Source organism: Mirounga leonina, unplaced genomic scaffold, assembly GCF_011800145.1.
Source record: "Mirounga leonina isolate KUSES-001 unplaced genomic scaffold, KU_Mleo_1.0 Mir_171, whole genome shotgun sequence".
NCBI lineage: Eukaryota > Metazoa > Chordata > Mammalia > Carnivora > Phocidae > Mirounga > Mirounga leonina.
In genome coordinates, this window is record NW_023270436.1 from 15,841,421 (window position 1) to 15,860,424 (window position 19,004).

The window sequence follows — 19,004 nt, forward strand, 5'->3', positions numbered from 1 at the left end:
GAGCTTCCTGCCTCAATCATTGGGGACCCGAGGGCTTGTCTGCTCAGAATGCAGCTTCCACTTCAGAGCCACCAGCCGCCCGCTCTGAAGGGGCAGCGGGAGGGAGTCCTTCACGCCTCTGGGAGGTCACCTTCTCTCTCGGTCCCCGGTGAGTGGATTCAGCCAGGAAGGGGGGGGCACCTCCTCCGGAGGGTGCAGCATCCTGTCCAGGACAGCGCTCTGGGGCCTGCCTCCACACCCGCCCTGCTTCCCGAGCCTCGGCAGGCCGTACGCAGGAACTCGGAGCCAGAGAGCAATCACTGCATCCTTCCGGCCGCGCGGAGAATAAACACGGCGCTTCCCCTGCCATCTTACCACGCGCGCCCCCGACCTCTGCGCTGAAGCGGGCGGGGGGAAGCTCAACCTGGACCAGCCTTTTGTGGAGAAAACAAACTTCGCTCCTGAAAGCGTCCCTGGGCCTCAACAGGCCCCTGTGCTGGACTCAGACCAGGACAAACAAGAGCTGGATGCCGTGGGTGGCAAGAAGGCAGGCCCACCCTGAGCACAGCTGGAGGAGAGCAAACAGACCCTGGAAGAAAATTTGGCAGCTTGAACCTTTATTTTTAGTATTTTTTTAAAAAGCATAATTAGAAACTTTCAATACAGAAATAATCCTAGCAAACCATTTAAAAGTTTTGTTGTTCGACAGGAATTTCACATCAGGTCCACCAGGACGTCAGTCCAGCCCTGTGAGCCCCCCACCCCCACCCCCCCATTCATGCGTGTAACACTCAGTGGGACAGGCACACTGTCGTCACCAAAATCACCCCACCACCTGGGTCTGGACGTCCAGTTGCCAGAGCCACAGTGTCTTCTAGCCCAGGCTGGAAACTTCCGGGGCCCCTTCCCCTTATTGCTTGAATTTGCAAGCACTGCCACACTGACGTCACGTGAATGCTCAGAGTCGAGAACGCTGCCCGCCCAGGAGTCTCGAGCTCTCTGCGTCCTGCACAGGACCTCTGGTCACCCAGCACAGCCCTGAGGACGGAGACCACACTTTCGCTCCTGGCCCCGCGGCCACCCTCCGCAGCCCCGCTTCCCCAGGCCCCGAGCTCCCCCACCTCGTCAGGTAGTTCCAGTGAAGGCCTGCTCCCAGAGAACCGCAGGCTTTTGGCAGTCTGGGGACGTGGAGAGACAGGTCAGTATTGACTGAAAACCCATCAACAGTGTTAACATGGAAAATCTGCAGTGTGATCTGTGATGTGATTGTCCAATCAGGGCTTTGCCTGGAATTCGCCTAGGAAAGGAAATCTAACAAAACACATCATGGTGTTGAAATAAATTATTCCCAGGTGACGTGATCCTTTTAGGGGAAAGGTGAATGATGAAGTGTCCCGAGGGGGACAGTAATCAAGTGCAGATGACCCTGGCTTTTTCCTCCAGGGCACCACGGTCAAAGCTGGCTGGCTCCCAGCCCCGGGCTGCCATCCTTCCCAGCCGCTAACAAATCCTCCCGGTCCCGCCAGTGATCCGGGTCCGCCTGCCGGCCACCTCTCAGGCGACGTCCCCACCGCCCAGCAGCGCCTGGCACCCACGCCTCACATCCACGGCTGCCTGGTGCCGCGACGGAGACCTGGGAGCTCCGTGGAAAGCCCTGGGCCGACACAGACGAGGGCGGGAGGCCCGTTCTCCTCTCCCACCAAGAAATGGCCAGGAAGGCGAGGCTGCTCTGCCAAGACCCAGCCCCACGATGACAGGAAGCCATTCAATTTTTCTAAAAACACTGGACCCAAAGCGGGGAGGCCACAACGTTTGCTGCTGTGCCAACCAGACCTCAGGAAGAGAAAGTGTGAGGAACTTAATTCATTTGATTTGGCTTCATTTTCTTTATGTGTTAAAATAACGCACCTCGGTGCCCCTGCAAGCCCCCTTCCCTGCACAAACACACCCCTACCTTTCTGTTGGAACTGAAACAGGTTGGTATAAGTTAAAAGCCACGGTTTCCCTGGGGTTGTAGTTCAGAGGCATCTAGAAGGCAGGACAAGAAATCTGGTGACCAAAAGGCTAGGCCTCTAATGGGAGCCCCCAAGCCTACCTCCAGGCCGGGTTTCCCCCAGCTGCCAGATGATGGTGGCGGCGGGGGTTGGGGGGGGGAGCTGGGCCGGGAAGAGACACGACAGAGGCCCCCCGAAAGAGGGGGCGACCTGACGTGCCAGGGACAGAAGGCGACAGCCTGTAGGAGAGAACACGTTATGAGGAAGGCCCGCTCCACCGGCCCAGGTTGGCTAAAGGTGTGGCTAGAACTCGAGCCTGTCTCCTCAGGAAGCCACCGGCCGGAAGATGGGATGGGGAGGGGTGCGGACAGGAGGGTCTACTGCAGCGGGCTGGCGTGAAGGAGGCAAAAGCCAGAGCAGGACGAGGGTGACGAGGGTGACGCGGCTGGTTAAAGCAATACACGTATGTACACACTCTGGCTCCTCAGTCTGCTCGGCTGGCCGCGGCCTCGCCGGGCCCAGGTGCCCGGGCCGGGGGCACCAGAAGGGAAGGGCAGGTCGTCCGACACCTTCTTGGCACTCACGGGGGGAGGGGAGGAAGTGCCGACGGCGCCTCCCGATACGAAAACGGGGAGAGAATTCTTTAAATAACGGCACGAAGCTGCGACTGTCCCCGAGGAGCCCCGCGGGCCGCGGGCGGGGAGCAGGCACAGCGCAGTCTCTGCGGGGGGCCGGGGGGGCCGGGGGGGCCTAGCAGCAGCGCTTCTTCCGTTTACTGTTCTTCGTGAGCTTCACCACGTCATTCTGTTGCTGCTGCTGCTGCTTGGCTAGGTTGTCCTTCTTTGCTCGGAGGACAAGCTCTGTGATGCAGTTGAACATCTGTGAGGACGAAGGAGGCGGGGTGGGCCTCAGACCCGGTGCCCAGGCCCCGCTCCCCATCTGCTCTTCCTACCCACCCTCAGGGCTTTCTGTACACATGGCCCCAGACCCTTTCCAAAAGGAGCTGGTAATTTCTAAAGGTCAAAAAGGAACAACATCAAAGCCCCATGAGCTGTGTCTTGGGGAAATCAAGCTCAGGGATTTTCCAGCCTTTCTTTTAAAAAGAGAGAAAGAACCTCTCCAGCTGGAATCCGGACAAGACGAAGGCGCCCCAGCTCCAGTGACGGGCCAGAGGGACCCAGAGCCTGCCTACTCCAGGCCCCCAAGATGTCCCTGTGGTGCCAGGACCCAGCGGAACTCCACCTGCCAACCCACATCCTCTCCTCCACTCTGCCAGGAAAGGTATCAAGCACCTGACATAATTTGCTTCACTTACTCCTCACAAGCCAGGAGGCAGGAACCCTCACCCCACCCCAATCTACAGAAGGAACAGGTGCAACCTAGAGAGCTTAAGTCACCACCCAAGGTGGACAGAAAGGCCCGTCCTGTGATCCCAGGCTGACTCGGAGGCACCCGGGCTCCCTGCCACTGTGCATCGGGTGTCCAGGATGCAGTGGGGGATCCTGGCTTCCCTGGGTCTCTAGATTCCACACACTGTGGGGGCAGGACTCACCTAAAGCTATGAGCATGGCCTGCCTGGGCTTGTGGCAAAAGGTCCCACTTTTCTCCCACAGGCTCACAACTACCTCCCAGCAGGCCTAGCGGAAGGGAAGCTGCCCCCGGGCCAGAAGCTCAGCTGCTCTGTGGGGGACCTGTGTCTCCCCAGCAGCCTCTGGGGGACTCGCAGCAGGTGCCCACCCGAACTCTGGAGGCCACAGGGAGGCAACCAGGTGTCTGCAGGGAAGCCAAGGCCCCAAGGAAAGCCTTGAGAGCAGGAAGACGTAATGGGTGGGGCCAGGGAGGGCAGTGAGGCTAACGACCGAGCGGGAACCCCGCGTGGCTGGGCTCAGGGTGACTCGGCCTCTTACAAGTTGAGTGATAGTCCTCAACTTGGAACCTCAGGTCAGAGGACTGTTGAGATATGAGCTAACACCTACAAAAGGCCCAGCACGATGCCTGGCACCCAGTTGGCCCCGAGGAACGGCAGTTACTAGGAGGTTTTCTGTCTGCCACCTGGGTACTCTGGGCAGGTTAGACGTGCAGAGAAGAGGACTGTGGCGGTGGGACAGAGTTGGGCCCCACTCCCTCCCCTGCCCCCACTCGGGCCCAGGCCTCACCTCTTCCACATTGACATTCTCCTTGGCGCTGGTCTCAAACAACTGGATCCCCATCTGCCCTGCGAATTTGTAGGCATCTTCTGTTTCCACCACCTTCCGCTCAGGGTCATCATTCTTATTCCCCACTTCAAGGCAAAGCAAAGTCAGCCCAGCCCTGCAGGAGCACCCCCCAGCCACCCCCCAGGCCACTGTCCCCACCCCGGTGGGTCCAGCCTCACCTAATATTCGGCACACATCATCACAGTTTTGGTTGATTTCATGAAGCCACCGCTTAACATTGACAAAGGACTCCGCACTGGTGACGTCATAAACCACGATGACCCCGTGGGTCCCCCGATAATACCTGTAGGGTCAGGATCTGTGTCAGAGCTTCAGCCTAGACAAGAGTGGCCCCTTCACTAAGACCGAGCCTGCCCGTGTCCAGACAGCGGCCAGGAGATGGGGATGGGGCACATGCTCTCCTGCAAGACGCCCAGCATCTCCTCTCCGTGTGACCCCGGCTGGACATCCGGGAACCATGCGCCAGCCGGAATGCTCAGCAGCACCGTTGCTCACGCTTGTCCCCAAGGCACCAGTGAAGAGGGAGCAGCCCTGAGGCGGCCGGTCAAGTTGTTCGAGTCTGCCACTAGCCTGAACCTTCTTTGAAGTTCTTGTTTTAGGTTTAAAATGCAAGTAATTCTTGTATTTGATGCCCTATTATCACTGTCCTTGTTTTAACATTCAAAGACCTTCTCTCTTCAAATCTCTTAGTAAAATGCCATTCCAAGAAGACACACCGTTTGGGAAGCCCCGCCAACGTCTCATTCACCCCGCTGGGGGCAGGTGGGCACCTCCCTTCCGCCGCTCTGGGCCCGTCTGTGCTGGCGGCAGAGAGCGCGTGGAGACGGTGTGGGTACCCGGGCACAGCGGGAAGAAGGTGTCCCAGAGGTGCCACCATCCAAACGTGCAGACCCTATGGCCTGAGATCAGCCAGAAGCTCTGGAAGGCAGGAGGATGGAGGACATGGACCGCACACACCACCACCCCCCGCTGGCTTATCACAGCCTGAGCACTCGGTCCTCACGCCTGGCGCCAGAGCCTTAGGGGGATGGGGACGTTCTCGCGATCGGCTCAGCGGCGCTCTGGCCAACTCTTCACTTGCTAGGCCCAGCTGCAGGACAAAGGCTACCCTGGCGCCATCGCTGAAAGGATGTGGGACCCCGGACAGTTACGGCAGGCACCTCGGCGCACCTCCGTCCTCAACTGTAAGCTTGTACCTGCTCTTGGGACGGCTGCGAGGAATAAAGGAGAGAACTGAGGTTTCCACAAGGGCCAGTCAGTAGCCGGCAGTCAAGGAATGGGGGCTCCTCACCATTATTAATATTCCTTCAGTGACAAGCTGGGGCCCCTGACCCAGGTGGAAGAAAACCGAGGGACAGCGTGCAAGGCAGCGGGTGACCCGCTCTCCCGAGCTGGTTACCAGGGCCGCGAGCAGAAGCAGTCTGTGCGGTGCCCCCGGGTCCAGCCCAGCTGGTCTCCCCCACCCCGTCTCTGCCCCCCTCGGAAGGCTGCTGGGGGCTCCCGGGGGCTTCGTTCTGCCACAGCTTTGCCTTCCAGGGACGCGGTGTCCCTGCCCTGGGGAGGCCGAACCGTGAAGCCGAGCAGGCGCCGGGCCCTCAGGACCAGTCTCGGTCATGCCCCAGCAGCTGCTGCTGGGAGCGCCAGGTCCTCACCCAGCTGGGCAGGAGTGCGCGCCAGGGCCAGGGCGACAGACGACTGTCCCCGGCCAGCAAAGGCAGTGCGAGCGAGGAACACATGTCCAAGCTCTCCTGCGTTCAAGACTACTGAAATGCCAAGAGATGCCGAAAGGGCAAGAACTGAGGACGAGATCGGGGCTCAGAGCTCTGAGGAGGGGGCACCAGTGCTTCTGGACCTCCTGTCACCACCGCCACCAGTAATGACACCCGCTCAGCCCTGCTCAGCTCTGGGCCTGGCACGGCGCCCAACACTTCATATCCACTGCCCTATTAATCTTTGCAGCGACCCGGTATGACAGACACGAGTGCCACCATTTTACCAGGGAGGCCACGAGGCCACGGGGAATGACCTGCTGAAGTCAGAGCGTCTGGGTCGGACTCCCGGGCCAGGGCCAGGGATCAAAGGGGCTTCCCTTCCTCACCACCCAGCAGCTCGTTACTCACTCCTCCCCGACCTGCACCCCAGCCGCGCCTCCCAGGGTCAGCAAACCCCGGCCTCAGAGACAGAAGAAACAGGGTGACCACAGGGCTCCTCGTCAGGCTAACAGGACGCGTTTTAGTTTCTCTTTTAATGCCCTGAATCAGGAAAGGCCATATGGCTACAGCCTGCCCGCCCCAATCCCCGGAACACTCCTGAACTCTCCCGAGGCTCCCTTCTTCTCCAGCCACCCTGGCAGGACGTGGAGTCTTTCCGTCCCCACAGCCCACGGCCCCACCCGGCATGGCGTGCGCGGGGGACCGCGCCACAGAGCTGCCTCAGCCTCCCCAGCACAGGCAAGATGGCCAGCAGGGGCTGAGCCCGGGGTCCCCGGCCACCGCTGTACAGCACTGCCCCCTTCTCGAGCAGCCCGGAACCACCACATGTTGCCCTCCGGTAGCTGAGCTACTCCAGTGTCCCCACCAGAACGAAGGAGGCGGTTCACCCTCTTCCGCCCTGACCTGAACGGAGCTGACCTCGAGGTGGCCACGACTCCTCCGCACCCCAGCCCACTGCCCTGCCCAAAGCCCTTCTCACGGCCACGGGCCCAGTGTTCTCGGCCACCCTCGATTCCCTGAGCGGTTTTAACCCACAGGAGACACTGGAGCATCTCCTCAGCCCCAGGCCCTCAGGTGGGGCCAGCAGAGAGCAGGGCCGTGGACTGAGCCGGAAGGCAAGAGCTTTGGCATCAAACGGGCCTCAATTCAACTCCTAACTAACCAAACTAAGTCACTTTACCCTCTCTGGGCCTCAATTTTCTCATCCATAAAATGGAAATAATCACAGGGCTCTTTATTTGGGATTAAGTGAAACAAATACAGTAAAATCCTTAGCAACGGTGCCAGCTCAGAGTAAGGACATCTGGGGTCAATGCCCTGACCTCCTGACCTGGACAAGCAGTGTTGTTCAGGTCTGGATGCTTGGGCTGCCCGTGCCATCCATCCTACCCCAAGGAGCCTCTGACCCAGCCGCCCTCCTTAAGGCCTTGCTGGCAACTGCTAAGACACAAGGGGACTCAGGCAGCTCATCAGCAAGTAGTCAGAGAGAGCTGCAGCGGGTGGCGCCCAGGCCTGGTGACAGAAGCCCCTCCTGCTCAGGGGCTGCTCGGGCTCCAGCCCCTCGAACCAGGGCAGCCCACCCACTGGCCTAGCCCCTCTGCCTGCCTGGCCAGCACCCCCGAGAGTCCCCCCATGACACTCCCAGCCACCACCGTGGGCACTTTTCACCCCTCAGCGTCCCACCGCTCCCAAGACCCTGAGGAGCCTCCAGATGAGTGGGCCAGCCTGGGGTCTGTCCCATTTCCATGCCGAAGGGAAGAAAGGGATCTCTGGCCAGAAAAACTCACACACTTTCCCAAGAGCCCCCAGGCACACAGGAACTTCTGGGGGAGGCAACGGAGAGGCCTACCAAAGCAGCAACTACTGCAGGCCAGACACCGGCTCCTCCTCCGCACACGTCACGGTGTGGAGCTCAGGCTCGGCCACCCACTGGGAGCAGGACCGCTCAGAAGTTCCCTCATCTGGAACGTACTGACTGCAGCGAGCGCAACCAGATCGTCCAGGGGAAGCCCAAGCACAGAGCACCTGGCACAGGGGACTCATCATTAAAGCCAGTCCTAAGGAGAAACCCTCTGGGAAACTGAAGCCCAGAGAGTTTAGGCAGCTTGCCCAAGGTCACACAGTAGAACAGAAATATAAATTCCGAACTATCTGTCTTCAAAGCCCTGCTCCTTCCTGGAAGCTTTTCTACTAACAGCTCAAGAACCAAGAGCCCCTCCACAGGTCCACAGGACTCCTGCTGTCCGGGGCCCCGGCTGGGTTCCCCTCTGTACAGCGAAGAGCCACAAAGGTGCTGCAGCTGCAAAGGAGGGCGGCCCACTGGGTGAACCTGGCTCCCGGTAAACGGCTTTGGGGAGGCAGAGGAGAGGCCTCCTGAGGGCCTCCTGCGTACCCATGCTCCTTCCGGGCCTCTCAAAAGAGGGAAGCCTCCTCCCAAGTTGGGGTGGGTGACGGGAGCATGCACGGCCGGCCGAATAAGAGTCACTCACTCACCGAGTGACCACCTAGGGAGCCACACCCCTGTTCTCCCATTTTACATCCCGAGGAACTGAAGGCCAGAGGGCGAGCTGGCTGACTCGTACTGTCCTGACAGCCCCCAGAGCCAGGGCCCCCAGCCAGCGGCGCCCGTGGGCAAGTAGGCCACCTCGTCACCTCCTCCTCCACCAGCAAGGAGCCCGCCCCATGACATCTCTGTGACTTGGGACACCCGATGCTAATCCAAATGCAGGTGGCGAGTGGGGAGAACGGGAGGAGGCCAGCCTGACTCACGTGGAGGTGATGGTGCGGAAGCGCTCCTGCCCGGCCGTGTCCCAGATCTGCAGCTTCACTTTCTCCCCGTTGATCTCCACGGTCCGAATCTTGAAATCCACTCCGATCGTGGTGATGTAGCTGCCTGCACACACACGCACGTCAGCCAGGCCCGCGGGGCGCCCCCGTCAGGCCGCGTCCTCGCCCGCGCAGGGGACCCCAGCCTCCACAATCCCTCCCCGCTGGCTCTTTGTGCCCAGCAAGTTCGAGGTCCCGGGGACACAGCCCTGAACAAGAAAGATAAGGTCCTCACCCCGATGGAGCCCTCAGTGGTGGAAGGCAAGAGACAGGACACAATGAAACAGTGACAAAGACCACAATTTCAGGAGTGAGGAGCACCACAGAGGAAATTAAACCAGGATGAGACCGGGGAGGGGCCAGGCTCCCTGCATTAGAAGGGCCGGCCTGAGCGTGCCGGGGGACCCAGGACACACTCTGGGCTTTTTTTCCTGTGCTATTCCCAACACTGTAAATGACCCACAACATTAACTTCCTAACACAAGTCACGACCTGCATTTTGGAAAACACTGCTCCAGGCAGAGCAGACAGTAGCAAAAATAGCAATGGGGGAGGGGGGGTCACGTGAGGTCGGGCACGCAGTGGGAGGCAGGTAGGGGGACCGGAGGCCAGGTCTCAGGGCCTTTGTGCCATTTCCACGAGCTTGGACTTTCTCTGCTGTGTGGCAGGGCGGCACTGAAGGGTCTGAACCAGAGCCTGAGCCGCACTGTAAGCAGTTCATTCAGGCATCTGTGTGAAAGATGGAGCTGAAGAGAAAATCTAGCCAATGCCCTAGTCCCGCCCAGGCTGGCAAACAGCACACGTTCATGCTCTGTTTAGGGCTGACTGTGTAACGCGGTGCTGCAGACAAGACCCACGCACACCCAACTATATGGTGCATATAGGAGGGGTCAAAGTTCAGGGTGGGGCAGAGATCAAGGACGACTTTGGGGAGGAAGTCACACTTGGGCCTTGCTCAAAGAACAGGCACCATTTCCAAGGCGAGAGAAGGTGGGAGGCAGAGCGACCAGTGTCTCGCAGTTGGAGCCCCGGGATGCTGCTCAACATCCTTACACGCAGAGCAGCCCCCTCCCCTCCCCGGGAAGCACAGGGCCCCAGTGTTGATGGTGCCGAGCTGGAGAAACCCCAGTATAAACTCTGCTCACATGAGAAGGCCGCTGATGTTTGCCACCCCAGGAAAGAGCCGGCCAGAGACCCCGTATGGGCAAGATGAACTTGGCCGTCGGGTATGGGATAGGCAGAAGCTGCCGTGACACTTCGGGCCAGAACCAACGGGGCTCTCGACTAAGATGCTGGGGGTAGAAACGGAAAGGAGACACTGCCCGGGAGACCCTGGGCGGAGAGCAAGAGGGACACAAGGAAGAGCAGTGCTCCTGAGCCTGGGAAGCTGCCGGTAGGTACCATCCCTGAATGGAACAGAACAGCAACAACGCCCGGCTGCTCCTTCTGGAGGGATTCCTTAGTCCAGGCACTAGGACTCGGGGCATCTCGGATAATCCTCACAATCACCCTGTGCGGGAGGAACGCCGAGTGGTCCCATTTCACAGATGGGCTGAGACTTAAGTGGTGCCCAAGGGCACACACGGAACAGACCACTCTTCCCGACATCACACCAGCAGGGGTGCCGCAGGGCTACTGTCGGGCGAAACCCAATTCTCTACCAAGGGGGAAGTGTTCACCACGTAATCACTTCCTAATTGTAGCTTGCTGCTCAACCACAGCACACGAATTCCGATGACAGAGTCACGTTCAGTCCTTGATCAGAGAGGCCAAGCCAACCAGAAGCCTCTGCAATGAACCTGACATATTCAACAAAAACATGTCCAACTTCACCAGCTATCAGGAAAATACACATTTAAGTGATGGCACTTTCTGCCTATTAACTTAGCAAAAATGAAGACTAAGATGCAGCACTAATCAGAGTTGACAAGGGGCACTTTTGACCCCTTTAGTGGGAGTGTCACTTAGCACAGCTTCTTTGAAAGGCGAGATGGCAGTTTCAAAAGCCCAGACCCCGACCTAGTCACTCCACTTCTGGACAAGGATAAACATACGATGCATCCGAAGTAACGCATCACTTAAAACAGAAGCATCCAGAAAGCACGCGCATATCAAGAGCACTGCTAAGGAATGATGTAGATCCATGCACAGCTCAGGAAAATCCACAGCCATTCAGAAGAACCAGGGGTCTGCTAGAGATGGGCAAGGATGGTCCTTGATATTCCGAGGGGGAGGCCAGTTGCCAAACCATCACATGTAAAGTTGAAAAAAGTCAGGAAGACACACACCATGCTGAACAGAGGCTCCCAGGGCAACAGAGTAGGGGCAGGTGAAGGGACAGCTTTTATTCTTCACCTCGTTGAGTCTGCCTGTTTGACATTTTATACAAGCATGTACTAACTTGTAATACTTAACTTTTTTTTTTCCTCCCTTAAATGCTGGGGCACAAAAAGTCTCCGGGTAGAAAAGGGATGGGCTTACAAAAGGACTTTTTGAACCAGACAGACCTTAGGCAAAGGCCTGGCCAGGTAAAGGGATCTCAAACCCAGAATACTCCAGCAGCATCCCAGGGGGCACACTCACCTGAGAAAGTGTTGTCGGCAAAACGTAACAGTAAACTGCTCTTGCCCACACCTGCAGGAGAGAAAGCAGGAGATGAGAGGGCGCATGGGTCCCTCCCTCTAACCCAGTCCTTCAGGGAGATGGCATTCAAATGTTAACTCTTAAGAAGCTCAGCAGACCCATCTCCCACCTCAGTGCTGCTTTTTATCTCCCTGACTGGCCGGCCACACGCCAAGAACATCTCTCCCACTCAATGTCTGACCTTTTCCTCTGTCCTGGTGTGAGAAAAGCTGCCCCAAGTCCCGTGGGGAGAGATGAGAAAGGGGCTTATGCCCAGGCCCTGTGCTGATGAGACCAGAGGAAGATACCAGACGAGAGAAATAAAGCAGGGGGAAGGTCAGCCAAATGATCTGGGCCCCAAAGTGTGTCTGAAACACACGGTCCCTAGAAAAGTATACACCGTGTGTGGAGCTTCAGTTTGTGCACAGCATGAGATGAGGAACTGTGAACCCGGAAGGGACCCTTGAGATCATCAAGGCCATTTTACAGGTGAGAAAACTGAGGCCCAGACAACACAAACCAACTGCCAACCATCCTCCCCCTGCTGATGTCACTGCCGGCTGGATTGGTGAGGAGGGGGTGTCTGCCTTACACCTGTCAGCCCAAGAGCTCACACATGCTCAGACCATTTCACTTAGCACGGCAGCCCCTAACATACTTGTCCCAAGAACAAGCAGAACCCCATAAGCCTGGCTTCCCTTTACCTCAAAAGGAGCAGCTCTAGCCTGTGCACCTGCCCTGTCTCCCCCACCCCATCCCCTACCCCTGCCAAGCCTAAGGCCGACTGGGTGAACCAACCCCAGAAGGAAAGAATCGGCACACACAGAGTTGAGTGTGTGAAGGGCACTTGGATGCCCCTGTCATTCCAGCTATGTCTCTCAAGAGGAGGCACCTGAGGCTGCGGGAAGCTAAGCAGCTGGCCTTCGGGGCCTCCACAGGGAAGCGCGGGGCTGAGATGGGAATCCGGGGCTGTCTGCTCCGGGGCTCTAGTGCTCTCTCCAACACATACCGCCAGGGCAGTCTTCCTGCATCTGGCTCAGAAAGTGGAACAAAAAGACCCCAGAGGGGCCTCTGCATCTGACTCCTGTTAGATTTGCAGCAGCCTGCTAGACGGGAGATTTCCACTAGGGTCTCAAGTGCCCCCAAGCTAAGTGCAAATGTGTGGGGAGGGGCCCACAGGCGTCCAGCAGAGCCTAAGAGGGCGCTGCCTCCGCCCCCCTCCCATGCAGTTTCTAGAAACCTAACCAACCCCAGACAACCTCTCTGGCCAGTCCTCTCTGATGCTCTCTTCTGGGGACTCCTCCGATGAATGAGTGGTCCGGAGATACCCAGAATTTGTTTCATGGAGTGAACCTGGGGCTTCCCTTCCCAAAGACAGGGGCGCGGCTCTGAGCAGACGGGTGCTGCGCCCACGGTACCTGCTGCTCAGCCCCCCGTGCCCGCAGGACTCTTGCTTAGAGCCACTTCCTCATCGCCACTTCTGCGAGGCTTCCTGCTGAGCCCAAGGAGAGCCCAAGCCCTGGACTGGGTCCCCACGGTGCTCTGCCTGGCGCCGGCCCTCCATCAGGCCTGCTGGCTCCTTGGCTTCCTCCTGGAGCCTTCTGGGCCCGCTTACTCAGCTAAAAGCTGTGTCTGGGCCACTAGCTGTGAGTTCCTCTAGGAAGGAGATCTTGCCTCCCTTGCCCTGGATATTTACAGCGCTGGAAGCTGGGCCCAGCACTTAGTTGACACCAACAAAGCATGGCTTAATGAATTTAGGCCCAAACAAACGCCAATCGCACTGACAGCTATACCACTGAATGCTCTGACCGCAGCATCCACAGAAGCCAAAGCAGTGGTTTTCAAACTTTCAGGGGGGCAGCAGAATCCTTCTTTAAAATTAAATTTTATCTGGGGGCGCCTGGGTGGCTCAGTTGGTTAAGCGACTGCCTTCGGCTCAGGTCATGATCCTGGAGTCCCGGGATCGAGTCCCGCATCGGGCTCCCTGCTCAGCAGGGAGTCTGCTTCTCCCTCTGACCCTCCTCCCTCTCATGCTGTCTCTCATTCTCTCTCTCAAATAAATAAATAAAATCTTTAAAAAAAAAAAAAATTAAATTAAATTTTATCTGGATCCCATATATCTAAAACAGGTTGGGGGGGGGGGCCTGGGTGGCTCAGTCAGTTAAGCATCTGACTCTTGGTTCCAGCTCAGGTGAGATCGTGACCCCTCGTCGGGCTCTGCGCTGGGCGTGCAGCCTGCTTAGGATTCTCTCCCCCTCTCTGCCTCGGCCCCTCCCTCCCCACCGATTGCTCTCTCTCTCAAAAGAAATTAAAAAATACAAGAGGTAAGGGGGAGTTGCTCTCTCTGCAAGAAGCAAGGAAGCAGCAGTGTGCCCTCCGGCTTGGCCTCTCCGAGTCCCCTGCACTCACCCCGCTGCTCTGCAGAGCCGCTGAAAACCGCCTGCAGAACGACCACTACCGTCACCACGTAACTGCTGCTCTGGGCCTGACACCGAGCTCCGGCACTGCTCTTCCCTTTGAACGGAAGAGAAACCTGCCCTGAGAAATGACCTCTCCTAAATATCCCTGGAAGAAGCCTCCTCGGGAAAACACGCTGCTTCCATTCATCCCACAGCACTGGCGTAAGGGAGGAAGTGATAGGTACCAATCTACCTTCGCCACGGCTGAAGTCAAGGGCTTCCCAAGGGCCGCACCCGGCACGAAACCCAACCAGTCCTGCCCCATCACCTCCTACCCTGCGAAGACCACAGGCAGCCAGGAGACCGATTTATTCGGCAAACACCGCACGTGCCCCTCAGCCCTCACCGCTCTCCCCTGCTCCCTGCCTCTTGGCCTACACAGATGCTCTGGTCCTCAAAAAGCCCCCACAGAAGTCCCCACCCTCAGCCCTGCTCCTCCCTTGGGCTTACAGTTAGTTCCCTCACTCGTCTGGGCTTCAGTTCTGGACTGCTGAAGACCCTTAGACCTTTGAGTAAAGCGTTCGCAGTTTTAATCTTGGCTCAGTCACCCACTCACTGTACGACCTCAGGCAAGTCACTTCCTCTCTCTGAGCCTCAGCTCACTCGTCTGTAAAGTAAAAGGCTTTAACTGGTTCTCTGATGGCCACTCCAGCCTCCAGGTTCTAAGAATGAGGATGGCTGGCCCCACAGTTCAGATGAAATGCTGTGACACTTCTGAGCCGATCAGAAGAACGTAAGAGAAAGTGTAGAACCTGAGCCATAAAGAAGAGCTGCAAAGCTGAGGGAATGTATCCCAGAAGTGTATACGATGTGGCAGAGTGGGAAGAACTCTACATTTATAAAGAAAGAAGCGAACATTCATTGAGGGCCCGCCAGGCCTGACACCAGCTGCTCACGCATAGCACCGACGTGCATTAACTCCCGGCTTTGCCTGTGACGAGCTGTGTGACTTCGGGCAAGTCAGTCAGCGCCTCTGAGCCTTAGTTTCCTTATGTGGCAAATCACACAGGCAGCAGGTGAGAACCAGATGAAAGCGTCTATGAAATCATTTGAAAAACCCTAAGAAAGCCTCCCCATAAGGTGCCGGTCCCGGGCGGTGCCTGACGTTCTCCCTCAGTTGCCACGCTCAGTCTGAACTTCCATCTCCCAGGCTCAGAAGGGTCCAGCTTTGACTCCTGTACCTGATGTAGTTCTACAAGCTCAGACTGAACTAGGAGCCAGCCACATAACTTGGCGAGTCTTCTCCCACACCTGACTTCTGGGTGAAAAATCAATACACCAAGCAAAATGTACTGTGAGAAAGGGGGCCAGAACCTCCCCTGGGTTTTACAGAGAAAAGCCATCAAGCTGCATCTTCTTGCAGAATTTATGCTTTTCATTTTGGGGTATCAACACACAAGCCCTAGAGGGATAAGGACCCCTGACCGTGGTGGGCTTACTTTAACTCCAAAAGGAGAGAAATTACTCTGGTGTCAGCCTCTGAGAACGAAGGCCGGGGCTGAAATCAAATCCTGTAAAGGTGGAAAGCCTCAGGACCCTAGGGAATAACCAGAGTCCATCTCCAAGGGTGAGTCTACACAGCTCATCTGGTTTTCTCTCATTCAAACCACAACGAATCCATCCTCCACCCATCTAACTCCTTCCTTGACCACAGCTACTCTGCATCTCCCTTCTTGGCCCTTAACTTTTCCCCTTACCTCTCCCTTCCACCAGTAACCACAGAAACCTCAGCCATCCTTCACCAGATCCAGACCACCAACCACACCCCAATCTAACTTCACAGTGAGATCAAAACCCACTCACTTCCATGGCCAGCTATGGCCCAGTGTCACCCAACACTCTTCCATCAATGTGCTACAACCCCTTTGATTTGCTCCCCTTTCCTTAACAACCCATGGGCTCTACCACCAACCTGGCCGCTGCCTTCAGTCATATGACGGCCTTGCCCACACTCAACTCAGGTCTGGTCTATAAACCTGGCATGCTCCCAAGCCTCCTTCCCCATCATATAATCCCAGCACCTCAGCTATGCTCCCATAAACCCCCCAGGGCCTGCCTCCCTGACCTCTTGGTCACCCCTTAAACCTGCTTACCTGCCACACTACAAACACCTCTAAAACCCTCCACCCTTTCCCAGAAACCAACCTGTCTTTTCTAGGAACTTAACATTGATTCATTCATTCAACAAATGTGCTTTAGGCACCTACTGGTTGCAAGGCACTGCACCAGGCCCTGGAGAAGATGCTGTGCAGGGAGCTAGGAGCTCTCCAAGAGTGTATACGTGGTCAGAGCCCTTTTGCAATATTGGCTGACCCAACTCCAGTACCCATCTAGTATACAGTATGTAGCAGCAAACACGTACTGAGCACTCTCTCCGTGCAGGCACTGTTCACAACACTATGTGTGCATTATCTCACTGAATACTCACTCAGCCCTGCGAGGCAGATTCTACTATCAGCTCCATTTTACAGATGGGGAAACGGAACGATACAGATAATAATTCAGCAGGAATGTGCCAGGCCTTGTGCGAGACCATCCCATGAGACAGGTTCTGGGATTATCCCCAGTTTACAGAGGAAGAAACTGAGGCTTACAAAGGGCACTAACAATCACATCAATAGCTAGCATCTACCCAGGGCTGACTTTACGCCAGGCTCCGCGCTAAGCACTTTCCCAGCTTTATCTCATCAAATAGTCAACCACCCAGCGAGGCAAGTCCCCACTTCACAGATGAGGGAACTGAGGCTCACAAAGGCGAAACAACTTGCCCAAGGTCACAGAGTGAGGAAGCTGGTAGTCCCAGAACTCGAACCCGGGTCTCTCCAACTCCATGCATCGCGCGACTTGACCAAGGTCACACGTGAGGCAGGGGCAGGCGCGGCGAGAGAACCGGGAGCCCCAGCCCCGACCCCCGTGCGCCCCGCGCGCCCATCCCCTCCGCTCCGAAGCCGGGTGCCCCAACCTCACCTCGAGGCCACCCGCAGCCCCTCGGCGCGCCCCTAGGGCCGACGGCCGCCGGAGCCCCGCCCCGCGCGGGCCGGCACCTCCCCGCCCGCCTGCCCGCCCCGAGGCCCCCGCGGGCCGCGCCCGGCAGGGCCCACGCCGCCTCCGGCCGCCGCGGCCCTCACCGCTGTCGCCGATGATGAGCAGCTTGAAGAGGTGGTCGTAGTCCCGGGCCATGGCGGGCGGGGGAGGCGCGCGCGGGCGGGCGGGGTCGGTGCTGGCCTCGCGATCCGCAGCTCCCTCCGGGCTGCTTCGGCAGCGGCGGATCCACTTCCCGAACAAACAGCCGGAACTGACAGAAACACCTCCCTCCTCTCCCCCTCCTCCTCCTCCTCCTCCTCCTCCTCTTCAGCAGCCGCCGCCGCCGCTGCCGCCACCTCCCTCCTTCCCGCCCCGCCCCGCCAGTGCGCAGGCGCAGCGTTTGACACCGCCTTTGCGCAGCCGCAGCCGCGGCCAACCGCGCCCTCTCCGCGCTCGCGCACCGCGCAGGCGCCCTGGCGGAGGCCCGCGGGCGCGGGCTTGCCTTCCCTGCGTCTCGCCGGCGAACGTCGCCGCAGTCGCGCGCGGCCCTGGGGGTTCGGAGAACCGGGGTGCTGTGGAGCCTTGAAGGACGCCGAGAGCGCCGGAGAAACTCGGCCGTGGCCCGGGACGGACTGGCTCCTTCATCTTCGAGAGCCGCAGGCGCTGCGGAGACGGAAAGAGCGGCGCGCAGTGACCTTGGAGGCGGGGCTTACGCCGAGCTCCCGGTTTCTCGAGACCCGGGACCCGGACACTCCGCCCCCTTCCGCACGGACGCCGCCTCCGGGGTGCTGGTCCCGGGCCTGCGGACTGGACGCCCAGGCGGTCGCTGGCTGCCCGGTTTTGAGGGGCACGAGTTGCCTGCGGAGCGGAGCGTGAGAGGAGTGTGGCCTTTGAATCACCACTAGCCCCGTGACCCCATGGAGCCTGGGTTGCCTCCTTGGTAAAATGGGGAGGGCAGGTCCAGAGTCAGAGTCCCGTCCACCTTGACGCGAGCCGGTGTGAGCGGCGCCCGGAGCCCGAAGCGGCAGCTCCCTCGGCTTCGATTTTACACCGCCTACACAGTCACATCTCAAAAGCGTGTGGTTAGGAAGACCTGGGCCGCCGGGAATTAAGCGGGATTGGGTTTATCATCAGCTCCAGTTTTTTCCCTGTTTTAGAGTAAGTTCCCACCTGCCCTAAAAGTGAGATGCTCCTCCTGCCATTCTGAGAATTGCAGAGAATTCGAAGTTCCTTATAGCCCTGCCCCTTTTCAGTCAAGTACCTGTTGAATATTTCTACTCGTTTTACCATTTTTAGTCTGAAAAGTCAAACTAAGTAATACAAAAAAGTAATACTCATGGTTAAAAAACAAACTGTACAGAAGTTTACCCCAAAGTACAAGTTACTGTTTTTCCTTAAGACCCACTCCTCCTGGGCGCCTGGGTGGCTCAGTTGGTTAAGCGACTGCCTTCGGCTCAGGTCATGATCCTGGAGTCCCTGGATCGAGTCCCACATCGGGCTCCCTGCTCAGCGGGGAGTCTGCTTCTCCCTCTGACCCTCCCCCTTCTCATGTGCGCTCTCTCAAATAAATAAATAAATCTTAAAAAAAAAAAAAAGAAAAAAAGAAAGAAATGGCTACTCTTGGGGCACCTGGTTGGCTCAGTTGTTAAGCGTCTGCCTTCGGCTCAGGTCATGATCCTGGAGTCCTGGGATCGAGTCCCACGTCGGGCTCCCTGCTCAGCAGGGAGTCTGCTTCTCCCTCTGACCCTCCCCCCTCTCATGCTCTATCTCATTCTGTCTCTCAAATAAATAAATAAAATCTTAAAAAAAAAAGACCCACTCCTCCCAGGTAGTAACCCTTGTTAATAAGTCCTTTGGACACCTTAGGATGCCTAAGAAATATTTCTTGAATGAATTAATCAATGCCCTTCAATGAATTTCTGTGCCTATGTAAACACATACATGTATGAATGTTGCCTTTTCTCTTTACCAACATGCTTGGGCATTCTGTCATTTAACAGCTGCGTGGTATGGTACGCTGTCTTAGGGTTATACTGTAATTTAACCACTCTGCTATTGATAGGCATTCATGTTGTTTATAATTTGTTATAAACAAGGTCGCAGGGAAGATCCTTGAACAGCTCATGGAGTGTCCAGCTCAAGTTTTTAGTTGTTTTTCCAGGAGCTAAGAAT

The 19,004-nt window shown here is 57.4% G+C and overlaps 1 protein-coding gene across 1 annotated transcript; it reads right to left on the reverse strand.

The window, feature by feature from the left end:
- Positions 1 to 579: 579 nt before the first annotated feature.
- Positions 580 to 17,203, reverse strand: RAB35 (RAB35, member RAS oncogene family). The gene is made up of 6 exons (XM_035017124.1): positions 16,937 to 17,203; positions 11,311 to 11,361; positions 8,671 to 8,794; positions 4,348 to 4,472; positions 4,130 to 4,254; positions 580 to 2,852 (listed from the first exon to the last, which is right to left on the reverse strand). The coding sequence occupies exons 1-6, from the start codon at positions 16,986 to 16,988 to the stop codon at positions 2,724 to 2,726; spliced, it is 606 nt and encodes a 201-aa protein (XP_034873015.1). The 5' UTR covers positions 16,989 to 17,203; the 3' UTR covers positions 580 to 2,723.
- Positions 17,204 to 19,004: the final 1,801 nt, after the last annotated feature.